Source organism: Vidua chalybeata, chromosome 9, assembly GCF_026979565.1.
Source record: "Vidua chalybeata isolate OUT-0048 chromosome 9, bVidCha1 merged haplotype, whole genome shotgun sequence".
In the NCBI taxonomy this organism is placed as follows: Eukaryota; Metazoa; Chordata; class Aves; order Passeriformes; family Viduidae; genus Vidua; species Vidua chalybeata.
Genome location: NC_071538.1, coordinates 31,172,113 through 31,188,338, shown reverse-complemented (window position 1 = coordinate 31,188,338; position 16,226 = coordinate 31,172,113). Strand labels below are relative to the sequence as shown.

Below are 16,226 nucleotides of genomic sequence, written 5' to 3'. Positions count from 1 at the left end.
CCACAACGCAGGCTGTCTTGAAATGCTAGGGAGTGCACCAGGAACACAAGAGAGCCACATTAAACTTGATCTTTTTGCAATCCCCTTACTAACACTACCACAACTTAATCTGTGAATCACTTTTTAAAGAACTGAATGCTATTTTTAACAAAGCAATACCTTTCACTGTAACCATTTTAAAGGAAACACTGCAGAGCAATTTTTACAGTTCTCATATGTTCACAGCTGTTCATAGCCCCAGAGTCCTTTTGGAAAAAAGCAATTATTTTAAAAATAAAATAAATAAAACAAAACTAACCCAGCATGATTTTCCACCTCTGCCTAAAACAGAAGGAAGTAGTGGAAGGCTCTGTCACTCACTGAGTTCTGGGGTTCATCAGCTGGGTCTGGTTCTCCTCTGGACACTCCAGGGCAGCATTCTTACAACACTGGAGTCAATTTGTGCTTACTGTAACTGTATTTGTAGTCTTTTCAAGTTTTAAACTACAAAGTAAGTTATTGATCGTATAATTATTACCATCTAACCCACATAAACAGAGTTAGCTACAATCCTACTTAAAACCTAGGCAGAGGCATAATTTGCAGAACCAACCTTGTAAACCCAGTAAACCTTCCTGCAATCTGGAGCCAGGTTGGTCTGACAGGCAGTCAGGATTTGGTCTATTTTATAGAAGTTTGATTAAATAAAGCCACAGTACCTTCTCTGCATTTACAGGAATAACAAAATGTTGCCTGTACCATCAACAAGACATCTCTCTGGAAACTGAAAGCACATCTGCCCTTCTGAAAGTTTTAGCTGAAAAACCACATGGTTGTGAGACTAGAGCTTGACAGTGAGAGAGACAAGCAACGCTTACCTAAGCAAGTTATTTCTTAACTGTCACTAGATTTTTTCTCTGTTTTAACGAAGAGCTGACATTTTGAATCTTTTTTCCCCCTGTTAGGCACACAATGGATGGATACACACACGCACACAGCTGTGAAATGTGGTAGAATATATGCCTTATTCACAGCACTATCAAAACAAGCACTTGTAGCAGCACAGCTTTGAGAGAGTGACAGCAGGAGCAAAGTACACACGACACTGCAGGAACTTATATAGCAGGAGAGTCACCAAGTCCATTTCCTTCACTGCCGACCCTGCTTCAGATGTTATCAGCAGGTTTTTAAGTACTTTTATCTAAAGACAAGAATTTTGTACCAGCTTACAGGTCGGGAGAGAGTGGAAGAGGGCTCAAAAAATAAAACAAACAACCAGAAAAAAGAATGAAAAAGAAAACCATCCCAAAACAAAACATATGCGTCAGTTTCGTGTCAGTTTCATCAGCAGATGAAATTGACGCATGCAGACGGCACAGATTTAGGACAGTAGTTTGCTAGTCTGGGCTCTTGGGAAGTGACTTCACTTTTCCCGTGGAGGAGGCAGGGAGATGAACGCTTCCACAGCGCTCTCGCATTCCTGACCACGAAAACAACTTTATTTTTTAAATCCTGCACTGTGCTCGAGCTCCTCTCCTCCCCGAGCACCACTGCCCAGGGAACTCCACACACACACAGACAAACACCAAATAACACGAACGAGCGGAACCATCACCCCGCGCCCCCGCCGCCCTGGGGGCCCGCGGCCAGCGGAGGAGCCACCTCAGGTCAGCGGGCACTACCACCCGTCACACGGGCTGGGCCGGCGGCTCCCTCTCCTCCCGCGCCCGTTCTCCTGGGGGAGCGGCGACCTCCCCGCCTGCGCCCCTCATGACACCCGCTCGCCCCGGCGGGGCAGGCCCGGGACAGCGTCCCGATCTCTCACCGGTGCAGCCGGGCCGTCCTCCCCGCGCTGCCGCTGCCTCCAGCCCGGCGGGGCCGCGCAGCCGCCTCAGGGCCGGGACAGCGTCGCCCACATTCCGGCAGCGAGAGGGCGGGCGGGTGCGCGCGCACGGCTGACACGGCGTGAGGGCGGGAGGGAAGGAGGGACGGCAGCCGCCCTCGGCGGCGACAGCCCCGCCGGGAGCCCGGGGCCGCTCTGTGCTCCGCGGAGTGCGGGGGGCGAGCGGCTCCGCGGCCGGCCCGGCCTGGCTTCCTGTCGGTGTTGAAGTCCTGTGCGGCCCCATGGGAGTGCCCCCTCTGGGACACAGAATTGTAGAATGGTTTGGGTTGGAAGGGGCCTTAAGGACCATCTCATTCCACTCTCGTGCCATGGGCAGGGACACCTTCCACTAAAGCAGGTTCTTCAAGCTCCGTCCAGCCTGGCCTTGGACACTCCGGGGATGGAGCCAGCCACGGCTTCTCTGGGCACCGGTGGCAGAGCCTCACCACTCTCACAGGGAGAAATTTATTCCTAATATGTAATCTAACCCTGCTCTCTAGTGGTAAGCAATTCTTCTAGGTCCTGGAACTACAAGCTGTTGTAAATAAATTCTCTCTGTATGTTCCCTTCAGGTACTGGAAGGCCACCATGAGGTCACCCCAAAGCCTTCTCTTTTCCAGGCTGAACAATCCCAACTCTCTCAGCCTTTTATTACAGCAGAAGTGCTCCATCCCCCTGATCCTCCTGGTGCCTCCTCTGGGCCCAGTCCAACAGGTCCTTGTCCTTCCCCTGCTGGGACCCCAGAGCTGGAGGCAGGTGGGGTCTCACCTGAACAGAGGGCAGAATCCTCCCCTCTGCTGCTGCCCACACTAATTTTGATAAATGCTTCTCTCCCACCTGTCAGCATCCAGCAGGCACTGAAATGTGTCAAAATCCTCACCCACAACTGAAGGACAATGGAAACAACCTGTAAATAATGGCACTCTTTGGAAAAAATGAATTAAGCTTGCCTTCAGATTTTGTACCCTGGTCTCGCCAAGTGGTAGATTGTGTTTGCTTATAGACAGTGGTTTGGTGTGGTTAAACAAATATTTTAAAAGTAAATATCTATGCTTAATCAAATATCACCATTGTTTATGTTTAAATAAAATATGTTTAAATTACAACAGCTTCTCTTGTTGAGTTGTGTCTGAAACAAATTACATATAAATTAATGACAGCATCTATACAGCTTGTCTGTATTCTCCCCATTTCAGATGCGGTTCAGCAAAATCTTAAGGAATGCCAGGTCACAGCCTTCAATAAAGCAACTGCCCATGTGGGCACTGATTTTAGGCTGTTTTCATGTCACTGGGGTTGAGAGGTTTGTTTGTTACATGGTCTTTTTTGAGCTGAACTGTTGTAAAAAAGCCTGTCTCAAAGCTGGCAAGGCAAGCAGGCAAAGGAGAGCATTTCACAGGAGGAAAAAAAAAAAAAAAAAAAGCCAGACTCTCTGGCCAGCTCCCCATTTAAGAATTCTTACTATTTGTCTATACATGGTGTAAATTAAATTACCTCCAGATTACTTTTATCCCTCCATGGGTTCAGATAAACCACAAAAGCAGAAAGGTAAAGCAGAAGAATTCAGGGAGAGGAGGAAAATTATTTTACTGAATATTGCAATAGAGAAATAATAAGAAGAGAGTATCCCTGACACTGTACCCAGGCACTGCATACTGGTGTATGAATGTGGCTAATAATGAAAGTAATTTTATTCATTACCAGAATTATGAATAAATGGTCATAACTGGTTATTGGAAATGGAAAGTTTGTTCAGGAAGCCTAGGTAGGAAAAAAGAGACAGAAGATACAGAATGACTGACAATATTTCAATCATGGCAAAAAGGAAAAGAACCATTGTAACCAGATGATTTGCAGGGGAGGTGAATAGTCCAAATCCAAAACACAGACCCACACCAGCCACTATGAAGAGAATTAATTCTACCATCCAAACCCACCAACACACAAACATACAAACAAATAACCTAAAACTACAGAAAGAAACACTTTAAGATGCTTACAAAAATCATCTGCAATTTTAGACAACACATTTAGAAAAATGGTTAAGTAATCTGAAGGCTATTAGCAATTCCCTTCAAGAACTCAGAAAAGATACTGAGGTTCCATTTGACTAGCAAAAAGCAAACAGTGCTAAAGCAGAAAAGGATAAGAATCAGAGGCCAATCAGCCTTATTTTGTATCAGACACAAATTTGTATCTTCCAAATTACTGGAAGAAATTATTAAGCAAATTATTTGTAAGGCTTTGGATGATAAGATAAATAACAATCAACAATAACATCTCAAAACCAAATGATGGAATCTTGACTGCAGCAAAGCTTCTGACAATACATCAGCTAATGCTCTCCTAAGCAAGATCAGCATTGGCTATACAAAATTTTGTTGAAATGCTTAGAAAATGTCACTCAAAAGTAGTATCAGTTAGTCCTTCAGATTCTTACATCCTGAGTCCTGAACTGCTTCTATGAGAAAATAAGTTACAGAATATTTTTCTCATATTTGTGGAAATATAAACATTTCTCATATGTTTACATTTTCTCCATAGTTGGACTGTATATCCTGTCCAGGTGAGGGCTGTAATCATTTTGAAAGATCTAATTGGAATTGAACAAATCCTGACGAGTAAGAACAAAGATCTGAACTAGAGACGATGTAATTCAATAAGGTGATAAAATACTACACACAGCTGGGAATAACAATTAGCAGCAAAAAAGCAAGTTGGAGACAGAGACAAAGCAGTTCCTTTACGTTCGTGGTAGTTCACAAACAGAAAATGAGGCAACAGCGATTTGTGACCTACCCCTTTCCACACACACACAACCTACCACCACCTACAACTCGGGCTGCCCCGGCAGTGCCAAGTGCCTCCTGCAAACTGGCATCAGGAAAATGGAGTGGTGAGTTTTGTTCCCATGGAAAAGGGCCAGAATTGGTGTCCAGGGCCCTGTGGCCCTGAGTGGGCTGCCACCTCCTAAAATTCCAATCAGTGCAGGATATCTCCCAGACCCAACCTGCCACCACCTACAACTCAGGCTTCCCTGGCAATGCCAAACACCTCCTCCAAATTGACATCAACACTCTGGTGGGGTGAATTTTGTTTTACAGGCAAAAGGGCTGGCGTTCATGTCCAGGGGCCTTGACAGTGCCTACACAGCACAGCACGGGGGAAAAAAACAGAATAAATGCTAAATATTGAATTGTCAGAGCTTACCCTCCCCTCCTCTCATACACACACCCACACTGGAACAAAAGAAAAAACAAATGCCAGGGAAAGAAAAAAACACCCACAATATTGCCTACAGTGTGGTGGGGAGAAAAAAAAATGTGGTGTCTCCTGTCTCAGGGAATGGAAAAAATCCCAAAGTGTTCATGCAGCAGCTTGGGTAAAACAGATGAGAATCTGGTGAATATCTTGCATGGGTCTCCTCTTCACAGCAGATGAAGCTGTTGGGTTGATGTCCTTTCTCTTGTTCACTCGGATTTTCTGAGTGGGGCTGGGATGGAGCAGCCCCTTGCCTTCCCGCTGTTTCCTGGCCAATTCATCTCCCATCGATTGTCCTCTCTGATCTAAAACCAAAACCAAACCAATAAACCATCCAATTGAAGAAATAAACCACTGAAATATTGCTGCTGCTGTCTCCAAGGCCAGGGAAAGGGAAGAAAACCAACTTCTTGCCTAAACCCAAGCTAGGTAAGCAAAAAAAGGAACCCAGTCTGCACGGCACGACAGATGCCTGGGCAGTGAGGCTTTGAATAAAGCACATCGAAGACCCCCAAGGCTCCCCCCTTCTCTGGACCCACCTTAAAACTACAGCAACCATTTCTGGGCCTAAAGCAGATGATCAGGGAATAGAAAACCACCCCAAGACAGCCCTGCAGAGGGACCCAAACAGGCTGGATTGATGGGCCAACACCAGTGGTGTGAGGGTGAACAAGGCCAAGTGCCAGATCCCTACACTTTGTCCACAATAACCCCCTGCAGCCCCAGGCTGGGGCGGTGACTGAGAATCCCTGTCAGGAAAGGCCCTGGGGGTCCTGGTGCCAATGGCTGGACAGGAGCCCAGGTGTGGCCAGGTGGGCAGGAGGCCAATGGCCCCTGGGCCGTGCCAGCCCTGCTGTGGGCACAGGCCCAGGGCAGTGGCTGTGCCCTGTGCTGGCACTGCTGAGGGACCTCGAGGGCTGGGTCCAGTTCTGGGCCCTCGTGGCCACAGAGCCCTGGAGGGGCTGGAGCGTGTCCAGGGAAGGGCAGTGAAACTCATGAAGAGCCTGTCTTTTGAAGAGTGGCTGAGTGAGATGGGGCTGTTTAGCTGGGGAAGAGGAGGCTCAGGGGGGACCTTAATGCTCTCTACAACTCCCTGACAGAAGAGTGTGGCTAGTTGGGTGTTGGGCTCTGTTCCCAAGCAAGCAGTGATAGGACAAAGGGACATAGTCTTAAACTGTGGCAGGGGAGGCTTAGGTTGTTAATGGAAGAAATTCTTGGTGATTAGATACTGGAATGGGCTGTCCAAGGAAGTAGTGGAGCCTTCCCCACACCTCTCCTGTATTGCCTTAGCTATCCCTCCATTGTCTTCACTTTCCTTTCCTGCCCCTCCCTTGCATTTCCTTGCTGAAAGTCAAGGGAGGGGTAGGCAAGACAAGGGACATGTAGGCAAGGCAAGGAAGGGATGGGGTAGGTAAAGAAATGGAAAGCCAGGCAAGGCAAGGGCAAGATAAGGAAGGGGCAAGGCAAGGGAGGGGCAAGATAAGGAAGGGACAAGGCAGGGGGCAAGGGAAAGCAATGCAAGGGAAGGAAAAGGCAAGGCAAGGAAAAGCCAAGCAAGAGATGGGAAATCGAGAGGCAAAGGAGGAGCATAGGAGGGGCAAGTCAGTGCAAAGCAAGAAAGGGGAAAGGAACAGGAAAAAAAAAAAAAACGGGCAAGGCAGGGGCAAAGCAAGGAAGGGTAAAGGGAGGGGCAAAGGAAGGCAAGTGGGGGGGTAAGGGACAGGTAGGGTAGCAAGGAAAGGGAGGACAAGGAAATACAATGGAACCTTCCTGCAATGGAAAGAAGATCCCTCCCTCCAAATTACTGTAACTTCAAAATTATGGGGCGTCCGGGCAAAAATACAGTAGAAAGAATAACAGTCTTTTACTAGAAACAAAGCCCAACAAGACAAAGAACAAGACAGTAACAGAAACTTCCCACCCGCTAAATAGTTTTTCTCCCTTTAGTGTAGTTACGACTACGCTCGACAGAGGGTGCTGGCACACTCTGGGAAGCAGAGGCTGCAATGGCTCCATCGCAGCCGGCAGGAGAGCTGGCAGCTCCGGGGTAACAAAAGCTGCAGTGATCCTCTCGCAGCCGGCAGGAGAGCTGGCAGCTCCGGGGTGACAAAAGCTGCAGTGATCCTCTCGCAGCCGGCAGGGGAGCTGGCAGCTCCGGGGTGACAAAAGCTGCAGTGATCCTCTCGCAGCCGGCAGGAGAGCTGGCAGCTCCGGGGTGACAAAAGCTGCAGTGATCCTCTCGCAGCCGGCAGGAGAGCTGGCAGCTCCGGTGGGACAGAAGCTGCAGTGGTCCTCTCGCAGCCGGCAGGAGAGCTGGCAGCTCCGGTGGGACAGAAGCTGCAGTGGTCCTCTCGCAGCCGGCAGGAGAGCTGGCAGCTCCGGGGTGACAAAAGCTGCAGTGATCCTCTCGCAGCCGGCAGGAGAAGCTGCAGTGATCCTCTCGCAGCCGGCACAGGGAGGAATGGAAGGAAGAAAGTTGCTCCTCCTGCAAACTCACAGGGTCTTGGCTTTGCCAACAGCGGCAGGCACAAGCTGGGGGAGGTAGACAGGGCTCCTTCAGGGTGCTGAGCTACTGTGCAGAAAGAGACCAGGTTGAGACTGCCCGGCTCCAGAGAGCACACCATACAATTGCTATGGATCCCCCAGCCAAAGGAAGGACTCACCTGCAGCCAAGTCTCGGGTCAGACCTTTCACGGCACCAAGTCAGATCTCCTGAAGAACCCCAGTTGAAGAGCCCATCCACCAGCCAAAACTCCCCAACCCCAAAACTACTCCACTGGAATGCCAGGACCATTGGCCACTTCCTTTTGTGTCTTGACCACTGAATATTCACCCAGAAAGCCAACTCCTCCCCCTTCCAGGGTCTTCCTGATAACAGTGGGAAGAAATTCACTGAGAAACCTAAACCTACATGGAGCAAGTCCAAAGAAGGCAAGTCAAGGGAAAGGCAAGGCAAGAAGGGATAAGGCAAAGAAGGGGTAAGGGAAGGACAGGGAGGGGCAATGCTATGGAGGGGCAAGGTAAGGCAAGAGAAGGAAAAGCCAAACAACGGAGGGGCAAAACAAGGCAAGGGCAGGCAAGAGAGGGGCAACGAAAGGCAAGGAGGAGAAATGCAACAGCAAGTTAAGGCAAGGCAAAGAAAGTAAAGGGAGGAGGTCAGCAAGGCAAGGGATAGGCAAAGGAAGGAAAGCAAAGGCAGGGTAATTGAGAGAGGGAAAAGGCAGTGGAGGGGGAAGGAAGGCAAGGCAGTAGAGAGGAAAGAAGGGTCAAGGGAGATGCCAAGCAAGGCAAGGGAGGGGCAATGAAAGGAAAATGACAGCAAGGCTAGGGAGAGGTAGGTAAGAAAGGGCAATGGAGGGGTAGGCAAGGCAAGGGAGTGGAAAGGCAAAGAAGGGGCAAGGAAAGACAAGGGAAAGGAAAGAGTGGAGTAAGGCAAGAGTGGAGCATGGGATGGGCAAATAAAGGAAAGCGAACCTAAGGCAAGAGAGGGGCAAGGGTAGGCAATGCAAGTGGGGTCATGGGGGTGCAAGGATCAGCAAGGCAAGGGAAGGGCAAGCTAAGGGATGGGCAAAGGAAGGAAAACAAATGCAAAGCAAGGGATGAGCAAGGAAAAGAAAGGCAACAGAGTGGAGAGGCAAGGTGAGAAAACACAAGAGGGGCAAGGCAAGGGAGGGGCAAGATGGAGGCAGGGAAAGGCAAGGAGGGGTAAGTCAGAGGGGCAAGGTAAATCAAGGCAAGGCCAGGCATAGGAAGGGTGAGTCAATACAAGGCAGGGAAGGGGAAAAGGGAAGGAGTGGGGCAAGGGAGGAGCAAAGCATGGCAAGGAAAGTAAGGGGTAACAGAGGGGCAAGGCAAAGGATGGGAAGGGAAGGCAAGAGATGGACAGGTAAGGCAAGGCAAGGCAAGGGAGGGGCAGGCAAGGCATGGCGATGAAAAAAAGTGATAGGCAAGGGTAGGCAACACAAGGTAGGAGAGGAGAGGCAAGGAATGGGAAGGGTAGGCAAGTCAAAGCTTGTTGAACCAAGACAACATAAAATGTGTATCTTTTCCAGGCTGGCCATCTCCAATCAGAGGTCTCCGTGCAGAGGTGCTTGGGCACAGAGGCCTTGACAAAAGAGTGTTTGTTAGGGATAGTTCTCTTTCACGCCTTGGGGAGTTTTCAGACCAAACCAGCTCTCAGGGGCAAAATTGCAACAAAATCCTGTAACCTCTGCTAATAAATATGCATTAAGTGCCCTTGCACAGAGGGCTCATGTGCACAAACACATGTGAATGGTAACAGATGATACTGTAAGCCAAACCAGGTGGTTATGTAAAGATGAGTATAGTAGTAATACTAAGACTGCACATGAGGGAATGAGTGGTAACATGGCAAAACAAACAAAAAGGCAAAATGTAGCTTCTTTCAATGCAAGAGATGAATAAGATAAAAGAAAAAAAATCAGTGACATTCATACAAATTTGTCAATTTACACCAACAAAGCTCAGCAAAATTTGACTGATCTCAGACGTAGAGTCGCTTTATCTTCAGGACAGATTCTTCCCACCAATCACTCCAACGCTGAATTGCCAGCAGCTGAGCTGCACTTTCTTCCTTGATCTGGGCAAACATCTGTTCAACTTTATTTTTGTATTTCTGTATAAAAAAAACCAACAATTAAGGACAAAATTAGTACTGACAAAATATCATTCTCTTTGCCTAAATCCAGGTCTTCATCCATTGTGTCAGAAGACTGCATAGAGGCCACTTATTTTTTGCCTTTGACAATAGAACTAATATGAATAATTAACTATTAGCTATGTTCCTTCTGTGTTCCTTTTAAAGACTTCTGAAATTAAAGGATGAGCAATATTTAAATTTTGCTAAAATGCAAGACCTTCATCTCACTTCCATTAGTTCCTAAGAGTAGGGAGTTGCTTTCTTTCAAGAAAACACAGGATGCAGTCATGCTCTTGCTGGAACTTCTTAACTCAAAAGTATGAACTGAACTATTACAAAACTGCTAAAAAGTAATTTCCTCTAGACAGAAACTTGTAGACTACCATAAAAACCTCAAGGCACTTTAATACTGTTAAAGAGTCCATGCTCCAAAACATAAAGTACTGTATTATTAATGCAACACACGTGCAGGAAAATACTATCCAACCATTTCTATCCAAACAACCACATTCCCTTCAAATCTGTGCTGTAATCAGGTTCCTGAGCACCAGAACTGGATACATAAAACACACATGCAATTTGATAGTTTTGATGGCATTTGCCGCCATCATTGACAGTATAATTTACATTCCCCTATTAAAAGCAGATATTTTTAAAAAGTTAATTTAGTTCAGTGGGAGTACAATAACTTCCAGGTCAGATGTATAAAGACATCTCCAAGTGATTTAACATAAAAATATTCTCCTAACTGCTAAGCATTGCTGTTTTGAGAATCATTGTCTGTGCCAGTGAGAGGCAGAGTTGTCTGCATTCTTTTAACAGACTCAGTGAAGAAAGAGTGATCATTTTGATGGTGGAAACAGTCATCTGTGATAGTTGTGGTTATAAGATAGGTATGAAATATTTTACAGCTCTTCATCTTTTATGGGAAAATAAGTTTTTGTGATCTAAGGCTGGAGCTAAAGGCTTCAGAAAGGTTAGTGAAAACAAGCAAGACTGGAATGGCAGTGGGGCACAGCTGCTTTTAGAACTATGATGCTGCGAAAATGCAGTGTCCTGTTTCTGACACCATCCATGCTTCTCTGCTGAAACAATTACCCTTTGTCATGTCTCTGAATGAGAAGACTCCATGAGGAACCAACCCTGTCTGCTTCTGACAGCATCACAAAGAAATGGACACGAGAAAGGATTCCTACACATGGATAATAGGGTCTTAAGATCAGCAAACACTGTATACGTTAAAAACTTGCACACATAACTAAGATTCTAGAATTGTCTTCTTAAAAAACCAAACCCACAACAGCAGCAGCCCACTCAAGAGTCCTTCCCCACAGACTCACCTTATATGCAGCCTGTCTTGCATCCACCACTGCCAGATGGCCCAGGGTAGTCTTAGCTGTTGAAACTGATGCAGTTCCTCTGCAGAGAATATACTCTGGAGTGTCGGGAACAGTAGTCCTGGGTATTCCTGGCCAAGTCCTATAAAAAACCAAACCAACAAAAACAAACACGAGAAAAGAAGTTAGAAAAGAGAACAAATCATACTAATTCACATTACTTGTACTAAGGTGCCAAAGATCAATGTTGTTGTTTTTTTTTTCCACAAAATGTTTAACCTAAAAACATCTTTGTTTATTACAACCACCCTTTCTTTTAAAGCATCAGGATCTCTCCACAGTGTAGAATTAATTTCTTTTGAATGACAATACACAGAGTATTCATAGATCTGAATGTAATGCATTGATAACCAGTGACAAACAAGTGACATAGCAATAGCAGTGACATGGTATTGTTTTACCATACTATATGTAATTCACCTTTATTTGGATCTATTGTAATTCTTTCTTTAAAATTATTACCCACTCAAACTACCACTACCCCATTACTAGTTCAATGACTTACTAATGATGAGCAGCAGTTTCAACAAGTGCAGCAAAAAACTATGAGGACAGGGCCTGTTATCAGTTCAGAGCAGAGGAATTAGACAGAACAGTGTTCAGTATCTCCAAATACTACCTCCTTCCTCGTTTGACTAACTGTTGAACTTTGGAGGTTCCTAGAGGAAGTTCAGTTTTTTTACGACACATTAAAGTTGGCATCTTCTCTCTAGGTATTTCAGTTCCTGGGAGGTAATAGAAGACATACTCAGCAGAAACAAAACAATGTCAGGAATGCAACTGTTTTGGAATAATTGTGCAGCTCAATGCTCTGCACACTCAAGAAATAGTTTTGCATGCTTTATTATGCAAATCTTTTAATTTAAAATATTATAACATATCAAAGCCTCCTCTTCCTAGGGACACACTGCTGCAATCTTTGACAAGAAAGAGGAGGCCTGAACAAGCAATCTCTTCTTTTCTTACCTGCTTCTTTTACATCATCAACAGTGATGGTTTCATCTAGTTCCAAGAGGAGCTTTTCAGTGAGGGCAGCCAGTGCAGAAAAAAAGCTCTGAGCACACTCAGCAGCACAATCCTGTTGCAACATTGGAGACAAGTGAGAGGAATTCCTTTGAAAATTGGATCTCCTCTCCTTTTAACTTGGCTATCAAAGACTACACAAATATCAAACCCTGTCATTCCGCAGCAGCTGCAGATAACAGACATAAGGCTCAAAGTTGCACATAAAAGGGTCTCAAAGTGTCTCTGCAGTATTCTTAACATTGCCTGATTATCTAAAGATCATAAAACTGTAGAGTTTGGAGTATAGGTACCTAGTAGTTACACAGTTGGGTTAAATGTGATAAAACCAGCTTCTAGCCAAAGAGAAGATCATTTTGGAATTCAGGTACTTTGGGTGGAGGTGCTTAGCTCAGGTGCTACTCTCAATCAGGGTGTTTCTGTGTCTGTATGCAGAGTAAGGATACTACTTCGAAATTAAAAATATCAGTACTCTGCAGACAGTGTAGAATTTGGAGTAAGTGGCCTGAGAGAACTAAACAACAGGCTTTAATGCTGGGGAACCAACCTTCAATTAACACAGGGGGCGAAGGGGGAAAATTATTTTGATTCCTGAATCTCTCCTATAAATTCAGCTTATTTCACTTCTTAATTTTATGTAGAAAATGTCATTATCTGCACTAATGAAATGCACAGAGAAGAAACCCTGCCAGGCATCTGTTGCCTGGAAGTAAGAGAACTAACCAGAGGATGTCACCACTACAGCCAATACTCCTACCCACCATTAAGCTCGCAGCCAGTAGGTTCTGTGAATTATATAAAATATCAATAAGTTCCACAATGTATCTAAGCAGCTGTATGTGTGCAGATATATTTATGTCTATATTGATCTAATGCTGACAATACACACTTAAAACAAGATTGCTTAAAACTGAAAAAAATTTCAAGTTTCCTTTGGATGGAGAGGAAAAATGTATCCAAAATACACCCTCCTTTCCAAATGCAATATTTAAGTTCACATTAAGCAAGGGCTTTACAATTACCTGCAGCATCTTTGTGTTGAGGTGAACACCATCAGTTTGATCTTTTTGCCTTTTTATTTCCTCTTGGCACAAAACCTCCAGCTGAAGGGAGTTATTTGGGTGTCCTAGGGAGTAATGTAATTTTCTCCAGTGCACAGTCTTTAAGAAAATATGTAAGAAATAAATACCTTCAGTAAAGAATATACTGTGAGTCATTAAAAGGAAGAAGTAAAGCACAAACATTTTCTATAAAGGTATTCAGAAAGACAAGGAAAATGGAGCTACTTCTTGACTGCTTGGATAGAAGCTTTGCAGTGCAAGATAGCACCAAACTGCTTCTCTGCTGGCCTCTGGTCTCACTTTGGGATTTATTTTCAACAAAAAAGCCATCTCATCTACCACGTGGTAAGTAAGGTATTTTTCATATCTCTGTATTTGTAATTTTTACCTAATTTTTAATACTCAGACACAATCTCAAGACACTTCAGCATTTTCTGTGTAATCTCCATTATGATTCTGTTCTCAGTTCTGATATTACTTGACAAAATATGCCTCTTTTATGAATGATGGTAAATACAGTATTTCATTATCCCTACATCACAGTTCTTACAAAGGAGTGCACCCATACAGTAGGAGCTGTCTGACCATACTACAAGGTCACAACCCTCACAGAGCTGACAATCCAAGTGTAAGATGACAGGCAGAGCTGAGAAGATTAGAAAGAGGCAGCCCAGTGCTGGAAGCTGGGAGAGAAGGGACAGAGTTCAATGAAATACAAAGCTTCCAGGAGAACCAAGCAGGCTAACTGCAAACACAAAAAACTGTATCTGTGGTCAGCTCAGCAGAGAGTGATGAAGCAAACAGTGAGAATGAGAAATTAATTTTTATCAATCTGATGCACTTACCATGGGTTACACTACAAAGCATTCCAGTATGTCCATGATACATACCTTCACATCCCCCCAGTCTTTCAGCTGCCTGTTGAAGAGATGCTGAATATGACCAGTAAAAGAGCTGAGCTTCTGCTCATGTTCTTTTAAAAGACTTTCCACGACCAGTTGAGAAACAGAAGAGAGCTCCTCCTCAAACCACTTCAGCTGATCCCGAAATTCTTTTTGGAAAAGACAGGGTGTGCATGTGACACAAACAGCCTGGAATTTTCTCTCACAGAGATTGTGTCCCTGACATTCCTTTCTCTAGGTGCAATGCTTTGAGAAACATACACTTGCTCAAAGATGTGACTTTGTACAGGTCTTTTAACTTAGTCAAGTGGCCTTCTGCTACACTTTTTGTAGCTGACAATACATACAAAAAGAGTATTGGCTCAATTTCCAGTAAAGTCAACTGGATTTCTTCCACTGAGTGTGATGGATTAGGACAATGATGTAATTCTTGGCCACTGCAATTTTCAGCTTCCATACTGAAAAATTACATACACAAGAAAATGTAAGTCTTAACTGCATGAATTTACCTCTAAGACAGAAATTGTAGTAATCATCTGTCTGCCTTTGGTATGACAGGAGTTTCACTCTGAGCATTTCTGCACAGTGTTCAAATGTGCCTGGCAGATCTTCAAGCATTCCCATATGAGGATTCTTCTTTTCTCCATAGAACTCCTGCAGAAGGGAAAGATAAACCAGAAAAAATGTTGATTACACATTTAAACATGTCACATCTAGGTACATAACAGTAGGAGAAGAGGAAAATTTTTGGACAGTCTGCCAAATATTGGAAGAATCAAATTATTTCTCTTGACACAGGAGTACACCTATGAAAGCAGAATTGACTAAAGAACATGACATTTCCTTACCTCACCAAGGCAGAGCAAGGTGTTGTTACCATTCCAGAGAATATTCATAATAATCCCCTTAAAAGTACTGAAAAGATATTAAATTTTAAAATATTGTCACACTGTTAAATAATCACACTGGCAATATTCATCATTTTTCAAGTATTTTGTTCAGGTTAATTTTAGTACATTTTTCAGAGCATACACAAAACAATCTTCAGAATGCTTAAGAACCTTCCCCCACATTAGCACAGATTCTCTTCAGATGCAGCCAGGACAAGGGGCTATTGTAATTGCTCACTGGAGAACACTGCCATATCACTGTCACAAAAAAACAATCTTCGCCAAATTCCTGTGCCCCAAGAGCTTACCATGCATTTTAGATAAAGCAAAAATATTTCAAGGTGGGTCTAGCTGTTTACTGAAATTATTTTGAAACACAATATGGAATAAAATTCCCAAATGCTTAAACATCTTAAGCATTAATTTGAATAGTTTTGTATGGCATGTACAAAATATCTGAGTTCTATAGACTACACCTGCACATATCACAAAACAATATGAAAATTTTCTTAGAGAAGGGGAATGGAATCTGTTTGCTCCTTGTTTATTCCCATTAATGGGATACTGAGTACAAGAATGAAGATATGAAATGTATTTGTCTTCTTAGGTGTGAAAATAATTGAAAGAGAGGCTATTTTACATTTCCCACCCACTTATAAATGTACAAAATGGCTCCAATAAGACCCCCACTTCAGATATCTGACAGAATGAACCAGATGCTTTACATCTTCACTATTATTGCACTGCAAAAAGGAACTGTTCTGGAAGTACTTTGACCTATAAATAGCAAGGCTAAATTCAAAATTCAGTGCCGAACTCTATAGGTCACAATGATAGACAGATAGATAGATACATATATACATGCATACATACATAGAGGGTTTTTATAGATTAACTTCTTGTTCTGGAAATATACAACTTACTCAGACTTTGTAGCCTTCTTTCCAAATATCTGGGATCTCTCGTCCTTGGTAAGAGATTGTCTGCCTTTTTCACTGGAAAGGAAAAACATTTATTTGAAATTATCCACAAGTGTTTTCCTTCTCTGGCTGATGATTTGAGCTAGTCAGTCATGTGACAGACGTGAAACTGAAGAAAAATTAGGAAAAAACCTAACTCTAGAACTAGTATTCTATGTGTCCTGGTTGTGGCCAGGACAGGGTTAATTTCT

The 16,226-nt window shown here is 44.2% G+C and overlaps 2 protein-coding genes across 10 annotated transcripts in view; both read right to left on the bottom strand.

Moving 5' to 3' along the window:
- RABGAP1L (RAB GTPase activating protein 1 like) overlaps nucleotides 1–1,976 on the bottom strand; it is a 231,670-nt gene extending 229,694 nt beyond the window's left edge. The window contains exon 1 of one of the 3 annotated variants that reach the window (XM_053950357.1): nucleotides 1,805–1,976. The gene's annotated coding sequence lies outside the window, so the exon portion shown is untranslated. The remainder of the gene's footprint in view (nucleotides 1–1,804) is intronic. The other 2 variants (XM_053950355.1, XM_053950356.1) reach the window with 2 other exon arrangements.
- A 1,552-nt stretch (nucleotides 1,977–3,528) lies between these two features.
- The window catches only part of CCDC180 (coiled-coil domain containing 180), a 34,603-nt gene continuing 21,905 nt past the window's right edge, over nucleotides 3,529–16,226 (bottom strand). For 6 of the 7 annotated variants that reach the window (XM_053950796.1, XM_053950800.1, XM_053950799.1 and 3 more), the window contains exons 29-37: nucleotides 15,979–16,050; nucleotides 15,014–15,080; nucleotides 14,675–14,819; nucleotides 14,154–14,314; nucleotides 13,225–13,362; nucleotides 12,146–12,257; nucleotides 11,799–11,904; nucleotides 11,123–11,261; nucleotides 3,529–9,758 (exon numbers count right to left, since the gene is read on the bottom strand). In XM_053950796.1, the coding sequence (XP_053806771.1) occupies nucleotides 9,627–9,758; nucleotides 11,123–11,261; nucleotides 11,799–11,904; nucleotides 12,146–12,257; nucleotides 13,225–13,362; nucleotides 14,154–14,314; nucleotides 14,675–14,819; nucleotides 15,014–15,080; nucleotides 15,979–16,050 (1,072 nt within the window). In that variant the 3' untranslated portion in view covers nucleotides 3,529–9,626. Of the gene's footprint in view, nucleotides 9,759–11,122; nucleotides 11,262–11,798; nucleotides 11,905–12,145; nucleotides 12,258–13,224; nucleotides 13,363–14,153; nucleotides 14,315–14,674; nucleotides 14,820–15,013; nucleotides 15,081–15,978; nucleotides 16,051–16,226 lie in introns of those variants that run through there. The other variant, XM_053950801.1, reaches the window with a different exon arrangement.